A 22,354-nucleotide genomic window follows, 5' to 3' on the forward strand; every position below is an offset into this window, starting at 1 on the left:
AGATTCAAAACATTATCATAGTGAATGGGGCTTGCCATACATAATACTACCATGGTATAAATGTGTTCCTAAATTAAACAATATTCTGTGCAAGCCAGATAATGTACAGGAGATAAATAGTAGACATGTGACAATTACTCTATGGAGTCGATAATTTTGGTGTCTGTAGCACTAATGTAGTCCTGTTCTTTAAAAGGGGAAGTGTTAAACTCAATACCATACACATTGGAGGAGTATTTCATCCAGTACTACATGCAGTGTACAAATCTTGTACCCAGTGTTATATAGAGTAGGTATGTTGCATCTTGATGACATACAACTTAGAAACATTTTCTTTCATTCATTCTTGGGATATGGGTGCCCCGAGGAAAGTTAAACAAAGAACAAAGAAAAGTACAGCACAGGAACAGGCCATTCGGACCTCCAAGCCCGTGCCGGCCATGCTGCCCGACTAAACTACAATCTTCTACACTTCCTAGGTCCGTATCCCTCCATTCCCATCTTATTCATGTATTTGTCAAGATGCCCCTTAAATGTCACTATCGTCCCTGCTTCCACCACCTCCTCCGGCAGCGAGTTCCAGGCATCCACTACCCTCTGTGTAAAAAACTTGCCTTGTACATCTAAAGCTTGCCCTTTGCACCTTAAACCTATGTCCCCTAGTAATTGACCCCTCTACCCTGGGGAAAAGCCTCTGACGACCCACTCTGTCTATGCCCCTCATAATTTTGTAGACCTCTATCAGGTCGCCCTTCAACCTCTGTCGTTCCAGTGAGAACAAACCGAGTTTATTCAACTGCTCCTCATAGCTAATGCCCTCCATTCCAGGCAACATCCTGGTAAAACTTTGATGTCCATCCTTTGTTATCCTTGAAAAGATGGTGTGAGTGTTATTTTTGAAGTGGCTCAATATGTGTGGTGAACATGCTCCAACAATGCTGGGTAGGAATTTCAGGATTTTTACAGTGATGATGATATATGTCCAAATTATTTGGATGGGGACTTGCTTGTTTCCAAGCACCCGCTGTCCTAGTCTTCCTAACTGGTGGAGGTTATGTGTTTGAAAGGTGCCAAAGGAGCCTCTGAAACTTGCTACTGTGCATCCTGTACATGGCTCAAACTGCAGCCATGATACACCAGTAACAGAGGGGGATAAGGTGGCAATCAGACGGATTGTTTTTTCTCGAATGGAACTGATAATCTTGAGTGCTGTCCAAACAAACTGAGAGTATTTCTTTATACTCATGGCTTGTCCCTTGGAGGTGACAAAAGAGGGTTTGGGGAATCAGGGGGTTTCCCATTCACCACAAAATACCCAGCTACTGAGCTGTCACAGTAGCCATGGAACTTAGTTGTTTACTCATTTAATATTTGGTGAATATTGACCCCAAGGATGTTGATGGCAGGAGCATTTGGCAATGGAATACACCAAAAGTTTGATTATGATGATAGATTACTCGATGGGCCTACGAGGCAAGCAGGTGGGGAGGATCAATACTGGGGGAGCTTTTCTCGAGGGGAAGTGCAGGGGGGAATTGGGGAAGGGGGGAGGATTTGATGTTAATAAGGCAGATGTAGCTATGCTGCAGGGGACTCACCTGAGGGTGAAGGACCAAGTGAGACTTAAAAAGGGCTGGGTTTGTCCGGTGTTTCATTCTGGATTTGACGGAAGAGCTCAAGGGGTAGCTGTAATGGTCAGCAAAAGGGTACGGTTCCAGATGGAGAAGGTGGTTGCAGATCAGGGGGTAGGTATGTGATTGTAACAGAGGAGCTGGGGGGAGACTAGTGGCGCTGGTAAGTTTTAACAGCACGGGCGAGGTCTCAAAGGTGGTTGTCTGGGAGGCTTTAAAGGTGGTGGTGAGGGGGTGAGGTGATCTTGTTCAAGGCTAGGCTAGACAAAGAGGAGAAGTTGGAACGTCAGAGGGTAATAGATGAGATGCTGGAGGTAGACAGGAGGTATGCAGAAGATAGGGACCCAGCGCAGTTGGAAAAGAGGAAGGAACTCCAGGCGAGCTTTGACCGACTATGTACCAGGAAAGCGGTACACCAATTGAGGTGAGCAAAGGGGGCAGTTTACGAGTATAGAGAGAAGGCGGGCTGTATGTTGGTGGGTTAGCTCCGTAGAGGCTGCGGCAAGGAAAATTGTCCAGGTGCGGGACTGGGCAGGGTAGTTGGTGGTAGCCCCAGATCAGATTAACAAGGTCCTTTAGGAATTCTATGAGAAATTATACAGGTCAGAGCCACCTGGGGGAGGCTGGGAGATGCAGTAATTTCTAGATGGGCTAGAGTACTCGAGGTTAGGGGAGGGGGACAGGGCTACATTAGAGGGGGCGATAATGGAGCAGGACATAAAAGATGCGATTAGGAGGATGCAGTCTGGGAAGGTGGCAGGGCCAGATGGGTTTCCGGTGGAATATTATAAAAAATTCAAAAATAAGCTGGTACCGCTGATGGTGGGGATGTTTGAGGAGGCGATAGGGAAGGGGGTGTTATCACAAACCTTGAGGCAGGCATCGATTTCCCTGTTACTTAAGAAAGATAAGGATCCGACGGAGTGTGGGTCGTATAGACCCATATCACTTTTAAAGATGGACGCAAAGATATTGGCGAAGGTACTGACAGTTAGGCGAGAGGAGTGCCTCCCGAAAGTGATAGATGAAGATCAGATCGGGTTTGTGAGAGGGAAGCAGCTCATTTCGAACATTAGGAGGGTATGGAACGTGGTTATGGTACCGGCGGAGGGGAAGGAAACAGAGGTGGTTGGGGCATTGGACACCGAGAAAGCGTTTGACTGGGTAGAATGGGGGTATTTGATGGCAGTTCTAGAGCGGTTGGAATTGGATCCAGATTTGTGGACTGGGTAAAGCCAAGGGCCAGCGTCCGCACAAATAACATCAGCTCAGAATACTTTCCTCTCCACCGTGGGACTAGGCAGGAATGTCCTATGTCCCCGCTGCTGTTTGCACTCGCGATTGAGCCGTTGACCATCGCATTAAGACATTCGGGGGTATGGAAAGGGATAGTGCGGGGGAGGGGGGATAGAGCATAGGGTGTCCTTATATGCCAATTGTTATTATATGTGTCGAAACCAAGTGTGTCAATCGGGGAATACTGGAGCTGCTTCGGGTGTTTGGGTCTTTCTCAGGGTACAAATTAAATCTAGACAAGAGTGAATATTTTGTGGTGTCTCGGCCAGGGGTGGGGGCAGGGGTGGGGGGGCTGCCATTCCGTAAGGCAGGGACTCACTTTAAATACCTGGGGGTGCTGGTTGCCCGGGATTGGGGGGGCCTGCGCAGGTGTGATGATATGATCTGCATACTCGTCTGCCATTGGGCCAGAACGTCGGCTTACCATTGGCCCTGGTCGGTCATGTGCCTCTCGACCGATTGGCCGAGAGGCTGAGTTAACCACGCCTCTATCAACGAGGTATAAATGCTCAGAAGCCTGACGATCGGCCTTTTCCACTGTAGACGATCGCCAGGCTGTGTTCTAGTTAATTAAAGCCTGACATTGGTAAATCACTCGCCTCGCGTGCAATTGATGGTGCATCAATTTAATTAACTACAACTTTGAAGATGGAGTTCCGCATCAAGCCCGAATGCCTCCGCATCAGCCCGCAAACTCTGAACTCTACAGAACTCTTTAAGCTCTGGCTGACTTGCCTCGAAGGGTTCCTGGCATCTACAACCACCCCCCCCCACCACAGACCCCCCCTCCCCTTTTTCACCCCAGCACCCCACTCAGCTTCCCCATCCCTCATCCATGGCGTCTCCACGGCCAGCTCAGGTGACGGAGACTACTCGAGGTCTATCGCTCCCGGACTCCAGGACATCAGCAGGACCATCAGCCGATCCGACGACTCCTCCTCCACTACGGCGCTCGGCCAGGACGTCAAGGACCACCAAACGACTGATCGAATCCATCTAGAGTTCTACGGTCCCATGGACTTCCTTTTGTAAATATTGTTATGTCTGGGCCAGTGGCAAGCCCCCAAATTCGACAAGGGTACGGAGAGAAAATTATTCTCCCGACGGCTACTCATATCATCAGTTCTTCCCCCCCCCCCACCCCGGGTCTCGTTCACACCCCCCCCCCCCGCCTTCCTTCTCCGTAAGGGGTGAATGTGATGATATGATCTGCATACTCGTCTGCCATTGGGCCAGAACGTCGGCTTACCATTGGCCCTGGTCGGTCATGTGCCTCTCGACCGATTGGCCGAGAGGCTGAGTTAACCACGCCTCTATCAACGAGGTATAAATGCTCAGAAGCCTGACGATCGGCCTTTTCCACTGTAGACGATCGCCAGGCTGTGTTCTAGTTAATTAAAGCCTGACATTGGTAAATCACTCGCCTCGCGTGCAATTGATGGTGCATCAGCAGGCACAATATTTCTAGTTTGGTGGGGAGAGTGAAAGCTGATCTGGCAAGGTGGGATGGTCTCCCTCTGTCATTGACAGGTCGGGTACAGGGAAGGATGGAGGGGTTCTACAATTCATGGGCGTTATTCATTATGCACTTTCGCGATTTGGATCACATTGAACATTAGGGGGGTTGAGGGCTGGGAGGGTTGGGGGAGGGGGACTGTATGTGTTAATGGTGACTATGGGTGATTCCTGATTCCTTTTTGTTATTTGTTTATGTTAACATGCGGGCCAATGTCTGGGGTTTGGTGGGAGGTTGGGATCGTTGTTATTGATATGGGAATTGATATTACATTTGTTCCTGATTATTGTTTATTGTTGAGTGTAAATTTGGGAGAAAATGTGAAAAAGGAGAATAAAAAAATATTTAAAAAAAATAAATGCAAATTGGCATGAGAAAAAAAAATGAGGAGAGATTACACAAACAAGGGGCGAAATTCTCCGACCCCCTGGGGCCGCCGAAAATCCCACCCCCGCCGTGGCAGAGATTCTCCGCCACCCGGGAAGTGGCGGTGGCGGGAATCTCGCCACCCCGATCAGCGAGGCCCCTGCGGTGATTCTCCGGCCCGCGATGGGCCGAAGTCCCGCCGCTGGGAGGCCTCTCCCGCCGCCGAGGTTTGAGCCACCTCTGTAACGGCGGGATCAGCGGCGCGAGCGGGCCGGGGGGGGCGATCGAACCCCGGGGGGTGCCCCCACGATGGCCTGGCCCGTGATCGGGGCCCCCTGCTCAGACTCCGGGCCAGTGCCCTGGGTGCACTCTTTCTCCTTCCGCGGCCGCCACGGCCTCCGCCATGGCGGAAGCGGAAGAGAAACCCACATCACGCATGCGCTGACCGGCGAAAGCCTTTCGGCCAGCCCCGCTGCCGGGGGCGCCGGTTTTTTGCGGCAGTCTTCTGGTGCCAACTGCTCCGGCGCGGGGCTGGCCCCACCTTTGGGGAGGCCCGACCCCTGAGTAGTTGGCGCCACTCCCCTACGCCGGGACCCCCCCTCACGCCAGGTAGGGGAGAATCCAGCCCCAGTTTTGTACTTCCTGGAATTTAAAAGGCGAATAGACAGAGGTTTGAGGGTTTTGAAAGGAATTGACAGGATGGATAGAGAGAAACGTTTTCAGTTAGTGGGAGAATATAGAACAATAAGACATAACCTTAAAAATCAGAAACAAGACATCCAGGAGAGGAGTTAGTGATGCACAATCAATTGCACAAAGACTTGAGTTGGATACAACTGAGGCTTTATTGCTCTAAGATGTGTGGCCTCCCACAGCAGCTGGCGAAATGGCTGCAGCATGAAGGACACACATATTTATACTCAGGGACTACCAACGTACCTGTAGTACAGGTCCTACATACATCCTCTAATAGAGGTGCAACAGTGGTTTACCACATTCACCCCCCTGTCAAAATTGTGTCTGGTGGGGGTAGTGGAGAACTATATACAAAAAAAGGTTTTTACATTTACAATATTCGATAGAGAGAAAAAAGAAGTGTCTTTTGAAGTCCAGTGGACCCGTTAGAGGTTTAACCGGTCCGGGGCCTTGATGTGCCATTGGGAGCGACGTAGTGGTGGCGGCGATGCCGATGCTGGTCTGATGTCCGGTGACTCCGGGAGCGTGCCGGAATCCTCTTCATCCTCGGGCGTGGGCAGGGGGAGGACGGATGTTCCTGGGAGGGGTTGCTGCTGGGAGCGCCGGGGGAGGGGAGGGTGGTGCCGGGCCCCGGGGCGGGGGCGGGGGGGGTGCATGTGTGGAACCTGCTGGTACCAGGTCCCTGAGCGAGACAGTATCCTGCCGGCCGTTGGGGTACGCCACATAGGCATACTGGTGGTTTGCATGGAGCAATTGAACCCACTCCACCAACGGGTCTGCCTTGTGGAGTCGGACGTGCCTACGGAGCAGGACGGTCCTGGAGCTACGAGCCAAGTCGGGAGCGACACCCAAGATGTGGACTTCCTGGGGAAGGCAAAAAGACGTTCATGGGGTGTATTGTTAGTGGCAGTGCACAGTAGTGACCGAATGGAGTGTAGTGCATCAGGGAGGACCTCCTGCCAGCGGGAGGCTGGGAGGTTCCTGGACCGTAGGGCCAGTTGGACGGCCCTCCATACCGTCCCGTTCTCCCTCTCTACCTGTCCGTTTCCCAGGGGGTTATAGCTTGTCATCCTGCTGGAGGTGATACCCCTGCTGAGCAGGAACTGACGCAGCTCATCACTCATGAATGAGGATCCCCTGTCACTGTGGATGTAGGCAGGGAAGCCGAACAGAGCGAAGACTGTGTTGAGGATTTTGATGACGGTGGCAGACGTCCTATCGGGGCATGGGATGGCGAAGGGGATTCTGGAGTATTCATCGACCACACTGAGAAAATACGTGTTACAGTCGGTGGAGGGGAAGGGCCCTTTGAAATCCACGATGAGGCGCTCAAAGGGGTGGGAGGCCTTCACCAGGTGCGCATGGTCCGGCCGGTAGAAGTGCAGCTTGCACTTCGCACAGACCTGGCAGTCCCTCGTGATTGTCCATACTTCCCCGACGGAATAGGGCAGATTGCGGGCCTTTATGAAATGGTACAATCGTGTGACTCCCGGGTGACAAAGGCTGTCGTGCAGGGTCCGGAGTCGGTCTACTTGTGCGCTGGCACATGTACCTCGGGATAGGGCGTCTGGGGGCTCGTTGAGCTTACCGGGGCGATACAAAATCTCGTAATTGTAGGTGGAGAGCTCGATCCTCCACCTCAAGATCTTATCATTCTTGATCTTGCCCCGCTGTGTGTTATTGAACAGGAAGGCTACCAACCGTTGGTCAGTGAGGAGAGTGAATCTCCTGCCAGCCAGGTAATGCCTCCAATGCCGCACAGCTTCAACGATAGCTTGAGCCTCCTTTTCGACAGACGAGTGCTGAATTTCTGAGGCATGAAGGGTGCGGGAAAAGAATGCCATGGGTCTGCCTGACTGATTGAGCGTGGCGGCCAGGGCGACGTCTGATGCGTCACTCTCTACTTGAAAGGGCAGTGTCTCGTCTACTGCTTGCATCCCAGCCTTGGCGATATCGGCTCTGATACGGGCGAAGGCCTGTTGTACCTCGGCCGTCAGGGGAAAATGGGTTGACTGGATGAGTGGGCGGGCCTTGTCAGCATTGTTTGGGACCCACTGAGCATAGTATGAAAAGAACCCCAGGCAGCGTTTGAGGGCCTTGGGGCAGTGGGGGAGGGAGAGCTCAATGAGGGGGCGCATGCAGTCGGGATCGGGCCCCAGAACTCTGTTCTGGACCACATAGCCGAGGATGGCTAAGCGGGTCGTGCTAAACACGCACTTCTCCTTGTTGTAGGTGAGGTTTAGGAGAGTGGCGATGTAGAGAAATTTGGCAAAGTTGGCGTCGTGGTCCTGCTGATCATGGCCGCAGATGGTGACGTTGTCTAGGTACGGAAAGGTGGCCCGCAAACCATACCAGTCGACCATTCGGTCCATCTCCCTTTGGAAGACCGAGACCCCATTGGTGACGCTGAAGGGAACCCTGAGGAAGTGATGGAGGCGGCCGTCTGCCTCAAAAGCAGTGTCTGGACGGTCCGATTTACAAATGGGGAGCTGGTGGTAGGCAGATTTGAGGCCTACAGTTGAGAAGACCCGGTCCTGTGCAATCTGACTGACCATATCAGATATGCGTGGGAGGGTACTGCGTCTACCGAGTGTGTATCGAGCTGCGTGTACCGATTGATGGTCTGCCTGTGGTCCATGACCATTCTGTGTTTCACCCCAGTTTTAACTACTACCACTTGGGCTCTCCAGGGGCTGTTGCTGGCCTTGATGTTGCCTTTCCGAAGCAGCCGTTGGACCTCGGACCTGAAGGTCCTGTCCTGGGTGCTGCACCGTCTGCTCCTGGTGGCGACGGGTTTGCAATCCAAGGTTAGGTTTGCGAAGAGGGAAGGCGCATCGACCTTTAGGGCCGCGAGGCCGCACACAGTGAGGGGTGTTAGAATTTCAGGGTTAGGCTCTGGAGGTTGCACTGGAAGTCCAGGCCGAGTAGTAGGGCAGAGCAGAGGTTAGGGAGGACATAGAGGCGGAAGCCGCTGAATTCTACGCCCTGGACCGTGAGTGTGACCGTACAGTACCCCCGGATTGCCACGGAATGGGATCCAGAGGCGAGGGAGATTCTTTGGTTGGCGGGGTATACCGCAAGGGAGCAGCGCCTTACCATATCTGGGTGGATGAAGCTTTCGGTGCTCCCGGAGTCCAGCAGGCAAGAGGTCATGTGTCCGTTGATTTTATCACTGGTCGATGCGGTGGCCAGGTTGTGCGGGCGAGACTGGTCGATGGTCACTGAGGCGAGTCGTGGTCGGTCGTCGATGGTGTCGGATGATGGGGAGCCCGGAGGGCACAGGTCCTGGAACACTGGCGGTGCCCATGTGCCGTGGGGAGATAAGATGGTGGCGCCTGAAGATCTTGAGGAGGACAAAATGGCGGCGCCCATGGGCTGCACGTGGCGGGGGTTGAACAAGATGGCGGCGCCCATGGGCCGCACTTATTGCTCAGAGGGGAAGATGCCGGCGCCCACTTGCCACGCATGGTCTGAGAGGGAGAAGACGGCGCGCCCACTGGCCGCGCGTTGTCCGGGGAGGTGAAGATAGTGGTGCCCATTGTCCGTAAACGAGGGGGGTGGGGGCGATAGCGGCGACTGCATGGGCCTGGCACACCGCGGCGAAGTGCCCCTTCTTGCTGCATGCCTTACAAAGGGCTACGCAGGCCGGGCAGCGTTGGTGGGGGTATTTCTGCTGGCCGCAAAAGTAACATTGGGGACTCCCGGGGTTCGCTGGCTGGCGCATGGCGCAGGCGTATTGGCCGGATAAGGCTCCCGCTGGAGCGGCCGTCTGTGGGGTCCATGATGCGTAGGAGGGGTGGGCCGCGTGGCTGGGGGTGTAGGCCTGAATGTTGCGTCAGGCAACAGTCATAGAGAGCGCTAGTTTCTTCGTCTCTGCTAGGTCGAGCGTGGCCCCTTCTAATAGTCGCTGGCGTATGAGGTCCGACCCAATCCCCGTAACAAACGCGTCCCGCATAAGGAGGTTTGAATGTTCAGTGGCCGTAACGGCCTGACAGTCACAGTCCCGGACTAGTGGGATTAGGGCCCGCCAGAAGTCTTCTATGGACTCACCAGGGAGTTGAGAGCGAGTGGCGAGTACATCCTGGCGAAGAGCGTGTTCGTCTTCTGAGCATAATTCTCTTTGAGAAGTGCCATGGCTTTGGCGTAGTTTGGCACGTCCTGGATTAGCGGAAAGATGCTGGAGCTCAACCTTGAGTACAGGATCTGTATCTTCTGCGCCTCCGAGACAGGACTGGGCGCCGAGTTGATGTACGCCTCGAAACAAGCTAGCCAGTGTTGAAAGTTCTCTTTGGCGTTGCTTGAATGCAGATCCAGCTGCAGGCGATCCGGTTTGATACGGAGGTCCATCTTTTGAAAATCGTAGAGCAATAAATTGATGCACGATCAATTGCACAAACACTTGAGTTGGATACAACTGAGGCTTTATTGCTCGAAGATGTGTGGCCTCCCACAGCAGCTGGCGAAATGGCTGCAGCATGGAGGACACACATATTTATACTCAGGGACTACCAACATACCTGTAGTACAGGTCCTACCATACATCCTCTAATAGAGGTGCAACAGTGGTTTACCACAGTTAGGAAACATTTCTTCACACAAAAAGATGACGGGAATGTGGAACTCACAGCATTATCAAAGTATATAAGGAGGCCGTGCAACTGTCGCACCTACACTGGCTCTCTGAACAAGCAGTTCACCTCGTGCCATTCCCCCGTCTTCTCCCTGTAACCCTGTACATTCTTCCATTTCAGAAAACAGTCTAATTCCCTTTGTTGTTCTTCAATTGAACCTGTCTCCACCACACTCTCAGGCAGTGAGACAACACCTTCTCACTAAAATCAGTAGATGTTAACTCAATCAGTAATTTTAAATCAGAGGTTGATAGGTTTCTGCTAGACAAGGGTATAAAAGGATATAGAATGAAGGCAGGTTGATGGATTAAAGATACTGATCAGTCATAATGTAATTGAATGGTGGAAAATGTTCAAGGAGTTGAAATACCTATTGCTGTTCTTGTGTTTCTATTGAATGGTCTCTCTTGTTAAAACTGATCTTGCCACTTTATCAGCTCAGGCTGAATGCAGTCGAGATTTGTTGTATGTTGACATGGATTGCTGAATTATCTATTGAATTAGGACTGAACATTGTGCAATTATCATTTATGATGGAGGAAATGTCATTGATGAATATAGTCAAATCTAAAGCTAAAATGAGGCTCCCAATAATCACAACTATCTTCCTTTTGCCAGATATAACTCCAGCCATTAGAGTGCTTTCCCTGATCCATAATGGCTTTAGTTTCACTCAGGCCCTTTGGTGCCACAGTATTATCGACCATGCATAATATCAAACCACACAGGCACCAGGTAGGAGCATTGAATGCAATGTAGTAAACAGCAGAGGCATGTTATACTTGTTTTGTTATAGAAATATGGAAAATTTGTGGCACAGAAGGCAGTCATTCAGTTCAACATGTCTGTGCCAGCCAAGGAAGAGCTATTCAACCAATCCTACTTTCCAGTTGCTGGTCTGTTGTCCTGTAGGTTGCAGCACTTCAAGTGTATACCCATATTCTTTTTATAGGCAATGAGGATTTTGCCTCAAGCACCCTTTCAAGTGTGAGTTTCAGATCCCCATCGCCCTCTGGTTGAAAGAAATATCTCCTTAGCTTCTCTCTAATACTTGTCCAATTAATCCATAGTTATGCTCTCTGTGATCTGGCTGCTAAAGCAAATCATGGCTCCTTACTATCTAATCTATCCAGGCCTCTCATAACTTTTACATTTCAATTCAGACTTTCCTCAGTCTGTTGTGTTCAAAAGGAAACAACCTGAGCCTATTCAATCTTTCCTCATAGATTCTCCAATCTTGGCACCATCCCTGTAAATCCCATCATACCCTCTTTAGTGCCATCATATCCTTTGTAGTAGTTTACATAGTTCCAGCATAACCTCCCTGCTCTGAGGTTCTTTGCGCAGCCTAATAAAGGGAAATATCCCATATGCCTTTTTAATCATCCTATCTGTGCTGCAACCTGTGGACATACATTTTAAGGTCCATCTGTTCATAGAATCATAGATGTTTACAGCATGGAAACAGGCCCTTTGGCCCAGCTTGTTCATGCTGCCCAGTTTCTATCACTAAGCTAGTCCCACTTGCCCACATTTGGCCCATATATCTCTATAGTCATGCCCTTTGGTTCATAGATTCATAGAATTTACAGTGCAGAAGGAGGCCATTCGGCCCATCGAGTCTGCACCGGCTCTTGGAAAGAGCGCCCTTCCCAATTGAACACCTCCATCCTATCCCCATAACACAGTAACCCCATCCAACACTAAGAGCAAATTTGGACACAGAGGGCAATTTAGCATGGCCAATCCATCTAACCTGCACATCTTTGGACTGTGAGAGGAAACCGGAGCACCCAGAGGAAACCCACGCACACACGGGGAGAACATGCAGACTCCGCACAGACAGTTATCCAAGCCGGGAATCGAACCTGGGACCCTGAAGCTGTGAAGCAATTGTGCTAATCACTATGCTACCGTGCTGCCCACTTCTTCTACAGTCCTCAGCATCTTACTATTTATTGTACTCCCTTGTCTTCTTTTCCCTCACACATGCCCAGATTTAATTCCATTTGCCTCTTTTCTGCCACCTGACCAGCCCACTGATATCTTCCTGCAGTCTACAGTTTTCTTACTCATTATCAACTAAAGGGCCAATTTTTTTACCATCTGCAGAGTTCTTGTAGTAATCAACGGGAGGCAGGAGTTCCGTCACCACATCAATATTTATTTACAATAACGATATTACAGGAGCAGCTACAAACAGTGCTGCTAGCAGTCCAGTCAACTTAAGACTGGCTCACAAAGCCTGCACAGGTGATTATATGGGCCCCCTCAATGAGCTATCATTGAGGGAGCTCATACTCCAATTGGCCAACCAATAAAGCCAATTGGAGTTCATTACAGTTCTTAATCATACTCTTGACCTAACTAGTCTAACAGATTGCTACTGAACACAAAAAACAAGAGACCCAATACAGAGCCCTGCGGAACTCTGGCTGAAAACAACCTTCCTGTCACGAAACACCTGCCGACCACTACCCTTTGTTTCCTGCCAAGGAGCAAATTTTTTCAACTTTCTACTTGCCCTTGGATCCCATGGGCTCTTAGTTTTCTGACAAGTCTGCCACGTGGGACCTTGTCAAAAGCCTTGCTCAAATCCATGCAGACTACATCAAACAAGCTGCCTTCATTGATCCTCGTTACATCCTCAGTCAAAAATCAATCAGCTTGTTCAGACGTGACCTTCTCTTAACAAATCCATACTGAATGTGCTAAAATAATCTGTGCATTTTTAAGTGAGTTATACAGACCCTCAAAACGTATTCCAATAACATGCCCACCACACAAGGTTAGCTGACTGGTCTGTAATTGCTCGGTCTATCCCATCTTTACCTTTTAAACAAACGGTACATTGTTCGCAGTCTACTAGTCTGGCACCATCTCTGTCGTCAGTATTTCCTCCCTTGCTTCTCTTAGCAGCCCGGGATACATTTTATCTGGGCATGGCAGACATTTCAAAGATCTTAAACCTCATAATATTTTCTCTCTTCCTCAGTGTGGTGAATGTATTCACCTAATGCATCAGCTGTTTGTATAATGATGTGACCTATGATCTGGAAGTGATGATGCGGCTACTTCCAGGTACTGTACTGGAACCCCAGTGGCCCGGGCCATATATAGACCGGCCACCTGTGGGTGGCACTGATTTGTACAGCCGACTCTGGCAGGCGTGTTCATGCATAATAAAGCATAATGTTCACTCGTTCTCATGGTCTCAGAGTGAATTGACGGTATAACAATTTATTATCCATCGACAGCACCATGGAAGCAGCTCTAAAGCCAGAAAAGCTCGAACTCGATGCGCGCGCGTCAGTGGCCAGGGAGAGCTTCGAACATTGGCTTTGCTGCTTCGAGGCCTACCTCGACTCCTCAACGTCTCCCACTGAAACCCTCAAGCTGCGACTCCTCCACGCTCAGGTGAGCCATCGAATCTCCGTGATGATCAAGGAAGCTGCCAAGTACAAGGCGGCGGTCGCAACCCTCAAGGCGATTTTGTGAAGCCCGTAAACGAGGTGTACGCCCGACAACTTCTCACTACTTGCCACCAATGCGCCTGGGAATCGCTAGACGAGTACCTGAAAACACTGACCCTACTCGCGAGGAACTGCAGCTATCGGGATGTGACGGCGGAGGAACATATGAACCTACAGATCCGGGACACCTATGTGGTTGGGGTCCGATCGAACTATATGAGGCAGCGCTTGCTGGAAAATGGGACCTCTGACCTACGGGACTCAGTAAAGCTAGCTTCCTCGTTAGAGGTGGCCTAACAGAGCCTCAGTGCGTTCCTTGCGTGCCCGGCAAACCCCTCGTGGACACCACCATCGCAGCCCCCGTCTGCCCCGACTACGTCACAGGCCTGTGCCATGCGGCTGCCAGTCCAGCCCGGGGAACCGCATTGCTACTTCTGCGGCCAGGGTCAACACCCCCGGCAGCGTTGCCCAGTCCGCACAGTGACGTGCAGCACCTGTGGGAAAAAGGGACACTTCGCCAGAGTCTGTCTGGGCCGACCTAAAGCCCAGAAATCGAAAACTCACCAGGCCCGACCCATGGACTCGCAGGCCCGCAGACCCCGCAATGGGGCTGCGTACCTGCCCGGAACGCCCCCTTCAGACACGTCATCAGCCTCGTACGACTTGTGGGGGCCGCCATCTTGGCCGCCTGCTCCAACACCAGCCGACATGTACGACTCATTGAGGCCGCCATCTTGGCCGTCGGCTCCGACACCGACCGACACGTGCGACTGATGGGGGCGGCCATCTTGGTCGCCATCTTCGACCCAGCCCGACACGTGCGACTCATAGGAGCCGCCATTTTGTGACCCCGATACCGCCTACCACGCCAGCTACCCGCAGCTGGGCGCAATCACCCTCGACCAGTCGCAGCCAAAGCACCTTAAAAACTCAATGATGGTCGTCCGGGTCAACGGGCATGAGACCCCTTTTTTTTTTGACTCCGGGAGCACGGAGAGGTTCGTCCACCCTGACACGGTAAGGCGCTGCTCCCTCCACATCTACCCCACATCCCAAACAATCTCCCACGGCACAAGCGCCAGCGCGCAAGGTGACCGACTTTGGGCTATCCACGATGACCTCTGTCACCCAGCTTACCCACTTTATTAAGGCCCGCAATCTGCCCTTCTCCACTGAGGAATGGACACATGTGTGACACATGTGCAGGAAGGCCTTGCATCCCTTCCCTTCTGTTCATCAAATGTGATTGCCAATGAGTCACTAAGGCATTGGTTTACACCTCCCCGCTGCCGCCCCAACCCATAATCACAGACTTTATGCCTAGGATGTTCAGGGCTCTTTCGCTAGTATAATTATTATTGTAGAAGTAGAAGTAGAACAGTACAGCACAGAACAGGCCCTTCGGCCCTCAATGTTGTGCCGAACAATGTTCACCCTACTTAAACCCACGTATCCACCCTATACCCGTAACCCAACAACCCCCCCCCCCCCCCCCCCTTAACCTTTTACTTTTTAGGACACTACGGGCAATTTAGCATAGCCAATCCACCTAACCCGCACATCTTTGGACTGTGGGAGGAAACCGGAGCACCCGGAGGAAACCCACGCACACACGGGGAGGACGTGCAGACTCCGCACAGACAGTGACCCAGCCGGGAATCGAACCTGGGACCCTGGAGCTGTGAAGCATTTATGCTAACCACCATGCTACCGTGTTGCCCCTTATAATTATAATTAGAAATTATAACAGAAGGCTATTTTATATGCAGTGCAGGAGTTATATGATCCAAGACGGAACTCTTTCCTTCTCCCATATAGAAACTTTAATTTTCTTACTCTGAAATCTGAATGGATCATACATCCTGTTGTCTGGTACACTGCCAAATCTTCTTACAGCAGCTTTGAAAAGTTAGCTCTAAATTAATATGGGCAAGATTCAATTCATTGACAGTGACTGTGAAGAAATCCAGTGGACAGTTTCACTCACCACAATATATATGGGGAATGTGCTCTTCGGGGTGAAATCCTGGAGCTGACACAACACAGGAAACACCTTCTGCTTCCAGACTTCCACAGCGATGAGTTCATGAATCAATGTGGGGACCTGTAATGAAATCAAGATAGAAATGACAGCTATAAAATCCCATAGGAGCACTCAACTCAGTGCAAGGATTAGACAGCAAGAAGGCTATGCGCCATAATTCAAATTCCAACAGGTCGGCAATCTGGAATTGTAATTTGGGATCAGAAAACACAATACTAGTCAGTTAAAACCCCTGCTGTTTTCGAGACTGGCAAAAAAGACTGAACTTACAAATCAATTCACAGCTGGTGATATTTAGGTATTTAGCACCTGAAGTACACATAATGTTGTTGACAGCAACGGTTAGAGGGATGCAGGACCCAGTAGACTAACATTCCTTTGGAGGGAGGGAGAAAGACAATAATAAAGCTCATGTTTACGTAGCATTTAACTGAATCGTTTGTCAAGTGTAATAGTTGATCTGTGGAAGCTCTCACAAATAACAAACAAGTGAATGACTGATCTGATAAGCTATTTTAGTTTCGATTAAGAAACAGGATCAATGTGTATATCAGGGCGACCAATCGAGTGTAATGACCGATATCTGAGAGTGTGGCGATGTAGACACAATCTGGGTTTTCAAAATGGAATTGATAAATCCCTTAAAATAAAATAAAATTGAGGGCTACGGAAAGGGCAGGGGAGTGGAATTAAACCAGAATGGACCAAAGAAGCACTGTGCTGTAACTATTCTATGATTCTATGGTTCTATGTATCCTGTTATGAAGGAATTTGTGCAAAATGAATATCACCAGATATGAGAAGAATGATGTCTCCTCAAGATTGTGGATAAAATAAAATGATTGTGGATTATTCTAATAAGAATTGCTTTACTAATTCAATTGCTGAAATATTGTTGTGATGAAAGGACTCTGTCTTTGGAAAATGGGGTAATCGGAGTAAATTTTAAAGATGCAGTCACTCAAGTAGCTTCAGAAATGCAGTCGTCCAAATAGTTTTAAAATGTGAACTGCATGTTTGGAAAGAACAAAGACAAAGAACAAAGAAAATTACAGCACAGGAACAGGCCCTTCGGCCCTCCCAGCCTGCGCCGATCCAGATCCTTTATCTAAACCTGTCTCCTATTTTCCAAGGTTTACTTCCCTCTGTTCCCGCCCGTTCATATACCCGTCTAGATGCCTCTTAAATGATGCTATCGTGCCCGCCTCTACCACCTCCGCTGGAAAAGCGTTCCAGGCACCCACCACCTCTGCGTAAAAAACTTTCCACACACATCTCCCTTAAACTTTCCCCCTCTCACTTTGAAATCGTGACCTCTTGTAACTGACACCCCCACTCTTGGAAAAAGCTTGTTGCTATCCACCCTGTCCATACCTCTCATAATTTTGTAGACCTCAATCAGGTCCCCCCTCAACCTCCGTCTTTCCAATGAAAACAATCCTAATCTACTCAATCTTTCTTCATAGCTAGCCCCCTCCATACCAGGCAACATCCTGGTGAACCTCCACTGCACCCTCTCCAAAGCATCCACATGCTTCTGGTGATATGGCGGCCAGAACTGCACGCAGTATTCCAAATGTGGCCTAACCAAAGTCCTATACAACTGTAACATGACCTGCCGACTCTTGTACTCAATACCCCGTCCGATGAAGGCAAGCATGCTGTATGCCTTCTTGACCACTCTATCAACCTGCGTTGCCACCTTCAGGGTACAATGGACCTGAACTCCCAGATCTCTCTGTACATCAATTTTCCCCAGGACCCTTCCATTGACCATATAGTCCGCTCTTGAATTTGATCTTCCAAAATGCATCACCTCGCATTTGCCTGGATTGAACGCCATCTGCCATTTCTCTGCCCAACTTTCCAATCTATCTATATTTTGTTGTATTCTCTGACAGTCCTCCTCACTATCTGCAACTCCACCAATCTTTGTATCAAAGGAGCATATTAACAGTGGGAATAATTGTATTTCCCAGTAAAGATAGAGAAGTGGGATATATGTGCAGGGTGTGGTTTCAAAAGCAAATTAGTAGAAATATGAACAAACTCCCCAATCATATTGATTTCTCCAAGTGGTCAATGCTTTTCCCACGATTCCACAATGAGGAATGTAAATGATCCTTCTTTTTAATTTAAAGTACTCAATTCTTTTTTTTCCAATTAAGGGGCAATTTAGCATGGCCGATCCACCTACCCTGCACATCTTTCGGTTGTGTGGGGGAGGGGGAGGCATGCAAACACAGGGTGAATGTGCAAACTCCATATGGACAGTGAACCGGGGGCGGGGTCAAACCCAGGTCCTAAGCGCTATGAGGACGTTGGTATTACACAAGCAGCTCAAACAATGAAGCAAATCAGCAGTACAAATTTTTAAAAACCACACAATTAATTCTGTACATCTGAAATTTAAAACATGAAATGTTGGAAAGACAGTAGAAGTCTAAAAACATCAATAACAAAGGTGGAGAGGTTAGTTTTTCGGGTGCACATTTCCCGTTAAATTGCATGCATGTGAGGTCATGGAAAAAAATTAATGGTACTATCTATAACAATGAGATTTTGAAGGGAGCATTGATGCACACCTTTTGTCAGAATCCGACCGACAGTGCATACCTGAAAAATGAACTTGTTCTTTCTCCTTAAAAGAGATCCCTACCAGGAAGGGATAGAGGCGGGCTGGCGCTGCCCAACCTTCTGGGGTACTATTGGGCAGCCAATGTGTCAATGGTGCGTAAATGGGTGATGGAGGGGGGGAGGGGCGGCGTGGAAAAGAATGGAGATGGCGTCATGTAGAGGTACGAGCCTGGGTGCCATGGTAACGGCACCGTTGCCGCTCTCCCCCAAGAGGTATACCACGAGCCCGGTGGTGGCGGCGACCCTAAGAATCTGGGGACAGTGGAGACGGCATCGGGGGGAAACAGGGGGCTCGATGGAGGCTCCACTGGGTGGCAACCATCGGTTCATCCCGGGGAACACGGATGGGGGATTCAGGGGATGGCAAAGGGCGGGCATCAGCAAATTGAGGGACCTGTTTATTGGCGGGAGGTTTGCGGGCCTGGGGGAACTGGAAGATAAATTTGGCCTTCCCCAGGGGAACATGTTCAGATACCTGCAGGTAAAGGCGTTTGCTAGGCGACAGGTAGAGGGATTCCCTTTGCTGCCCTCGCAGGGGACAATGGACAGAGTGCTTTCGGGGGTGTGGGTAGGAGAGGGGAAGGTGTCTGACATCTATAAGGTAATGCAGGAGGTGGAGGAGTCGTCAGTGGAGGAGCTGAAGGCTAAATGGGAGGAGGAACTCGGGGAGCAGATAGAGGACGGGACTTGGGCGGAGGCCTTGGAGAGAGTCAACTCTTCCTCCTCATGTGCGAGGCTTAGTCTCATCCAATTTAAGGTGCTGCAGCGGGCCCACATGTCCGGGACTAGGATGAGTAGGTTCTTTGGGGGTGAGGACAGGTGCACCAGATGTTCGGGGAGTCCTGCAAACCACACCCATATGTTCTGGGCATGCCCAGCACTGGAAGAATTCTGGAAGGGGGTGGCGGGGACGGTGTCGAGGGTGGTTGGATCCAGGGTCAAGCCAGGGTGGGGACTCGCGATTTTTGGGGTTGGGGTGGAGCCAGGAGTGCAGGAGGCGAAAGAGGCCGGGGTCCTGGCCTTTGCGTCCCTAGTAGCCCGTCGAAGGATTCTGCTACAGTGGAAGGATGCGAGGCCCCTAAGCGTGGAGACCTGGATCAGTGACATGGCGGGATTTATAAAATTGGAAAAGGTCAAATTTGCCCTGAGAGGATCAACACAAGGGTTCTATAAACGGTGGCAGCCTTTTCTGGACTTCCTGGCTCAGAGATAGGTAACTGGGTCAATAGCAGCAGCAACCCGGGGGGGGGGGGGCATTATTGTAGTGTTTATTCTGTAACTTTATAGTGTGTTAATTTGCGTTGTTGTTAAAATGCTGGGTTGTTCATGGGGATGGGGCGAATGTATATGATTGTTAATATTATTGTTATTTTCGGTATTTTACTAAGGTGCGTTATTGTTGTATAAAATCAAAATTTCTCAATAAAAATTATTTTAAAAAAAAAAGAGATCCCTACCTTCCCATGAGTGTAAATGGTCTCCTTAACAAATTCATCCTGGTCAGCAGTGGCATCGATGATGGCCTGCATATTCAGCTTCTCGATGTACTCATGTTGTCTGAACCATCTGTGAACAATCAGTCCATTTAGAAAAAAGGGTTTAGATAGATAGTCAAGAGATCAACGTGGATTACACAGGATATACAGCATACGTCCATGCCAGTGTTCATGCTCCATGTGAATCTCCTCCCATCTTTTTTCATCTAAATCCACCATCATAGCCCTCTGTGGGTGGCATGGTAGCACAATGGTTAGCGCTGCTGCTTCACAGCTCCAGGGACCCGGGTTCAATTCCCACTTGGGTCACTGTCTGTGCAGAGTCTGCATGTTCTCCCCATGCCTGCGTGGGTTTTCTCCGGGTGCTTGTTAGGTTATTTGGACATTCTGAATTCTCCCTCAGTATACCCCAGTATACTCAGGCACCTGAGTGTGGTTACTAGGGGATTTTCACAGTAACTTAATTGCAGCATTAATGTAAGCCTATTTGTGACACTAATAAAGATTATTAGAGTGTTATTATTCCCTTCCCCTCATCCCCTTAAATGCATCCACACTATTTACTTCAACCACGCCTTGTGGTTACAGGTTCCACAATCTCAGCATTCATTGCGCAAAGATGTTTCTCCTGACTTTCCTCGTAATTTCTTGCATGTTTATCTTGTATTGATGGCCAACAGTTATGCTCTTCTGCACATGAGGAAACACTCTGTGCCCACTCTTTCAAACTATTCATAATTGTAAAGAACTCTACTCGATCACCCATTAGCTTTCTTTCTCAAGAGAAAAGAGAATCAGCCTGGCAATTCTTTCCTGATATGTATACCAACACTTTTCTGGTATCATATTTGTCAATCTTCTCTGCACTCTCCCCAGTGCCTCTATAATATCCCTTTTATATCATGGTGACCAGAATTGCACATAGTGTTCTAAGTGCAGTACAGCCAAGGTTTGATCTAGGTTTAGCATAACGTCCCTATTTTTAAATTCTATCCCTCTAGAAATAAAGTCCAGTGCTTGTTTTTTTTAAATATGACCTTGCTAACCTGTGTATTCCGAGATCCCTGTTTCTCCACCCCACCTAGTCTTGCATCTTCCAAGTAATTTAAGTGACCTTCCTATTCTTACCAAAATGTGATACCTCACATTTATCTGTGTTTAACTGCATTTGCCAATTATATACTCATTCTGCATGATTGTTAATGTCCTCCTGTCATGTGTTGCAGCCCTCTTCAGTGTTGACCATCCCCTCTCCCCCAATTTGGCATCATCAACAAATTTAGAAATTGTGTTCTTGATTTGTCAAAGTCCAATTTGCTAATGTAAATTGTGAACAGCAGTGGTCCCAACACTGAACCTCATGGAATACCACTTCCCACCTTCTGCAGTTCTAAATAACTACCCTTTATTCCCACTCACTGCTTTCTGTCTTGAAGTCAGCCAGCAATCCATCCTGTGACTTGTCCCCGACTCCACATTCACTAACATTATCCATTTGTGTATTATGGGGCACCTTATCAGACATTTCAAAAATCTAAATATTTCATCTACAACATTACCATTGACTACTCTCTGTTACCTCCTCGAAACAATCAATGAAGTTGTCCAAGCAAAGTTTTCCCTTTTGAAATCCATGCTGACTATTCAATATTATATTTCTAATTTCTAGATGTTCTTCTATCTCCCCCTTTAGTAATGATTCCATTATTCTTACTACCACTGATGTTCATAAAATAAAATATGCAATGTCATGGGTAGAAGATGGAGACAGGAAGTTCACATGTGACATCTTGGTGACACTAGCTGTGGGTACCATGAGTATGCACTTGAGATCAGGATTCATGCATAATATTATCTCAGAACACTACCGATTCACAAGACATAAAAAAAGCTAAAAAAAAGGAGACATACATTTGCATAGCACCTTTTATGGCCATAGAACAGCTCAAAGTACTCTACAATCATTGAGGATGTTTTTGAGGTAATTACTGTTGTACTATAAGATTGAAAATGGGAGGCCAACCAGGAGACATTAGAAAAGTCAAGTCCTGAAGTAACAAAGGCAAGGGTGAGGGTTTTATCAGCAGCAGAGTTGACATGGAGGCAGAGTCAGATGATATTAGAGGTGGAAGTAGGTTGTCTTTGTGATTGCACAGATATAGAAAATTGCATTTATATCGCGCTTTTCATGACCACCGGACATCTCAAATCATAGTACGGCCAATGAAGCACTTTTGAAATATGGTTACTGTTGTAACACAGTCAATTTTTACACAGCAAGCTCCCACAAATAGCAACGAGACCAGATTATCTGTTTTTGTGATGTTGGTTGATAAATATAAGCCAAAAAAAACAGGATAATTTCTATCCTCTTCTTTGAAATATTGCCATGAGATCTTTTATGTCCACCTGAAAGGGCAGTCAGGGCTTTGGTTCAATATCTCCCCTGAGATACAGCACAGCTGGGAGTGCAGCACTTAGTCAGCACTGCATAGTAGTGCCAGCCTTGAATTGTGTGCTCAAGTCCTGAAGGGGAACTTGAATCCAGAATCTTCTGATTCAGAGGCA

The 22,354-nt window shown here is 49.0% G+C and overlaps 1 protein-coding gene across 2 annotated transcripts in view; it reads right to left on the reverse strand.

Moving 5' to 3' along the window:
- zmynd10 (zinc finger, MYND-type containing 10) overlaps window positions 1-22,354 on the reverse strand; it is a 109,409-nt gene that overhangs the window by 71,361 nt on the left and 15,694 nt on the right. For both annotated transcript variants that reach the window (XM_038810739.1, XM_038810738.1), the window contains exons 2-3: window positions 19,748-19,856; window positions 15,597-15,713 (exon numbers count right to left, since the gene is read on the reverse strand). In XM_038810739.1, coding sequence (XP_038666667.1) covers window positions 15,597-15,713; window positions 19,748-19,819 — 189 coding nt within the window. In that variant the 5' untranslated portion in view covers window positions 19,820-19,856. The remainder of the gene's footprint in view (window positions 1-15,596; window positions 15,714-19,747; window positions 19,857-22,354) is intronic.

This window comes from Scyliorhinus canicula, chromosome 11 (genome assembly GCF_902713615.1).
Source record: "Scyliorhinus canicula chromosome 11, sScyCan1.1, whole genome shotgun sequence".
Taxonomy (NCBI): domain Eukaryota; kingdom Metazoa; phylum Chordata; class Chondrichthyes; order Carcharhiniformes; family Scyliorhinidae; genus Scyliorhinus; species Scyliorhinus canicula.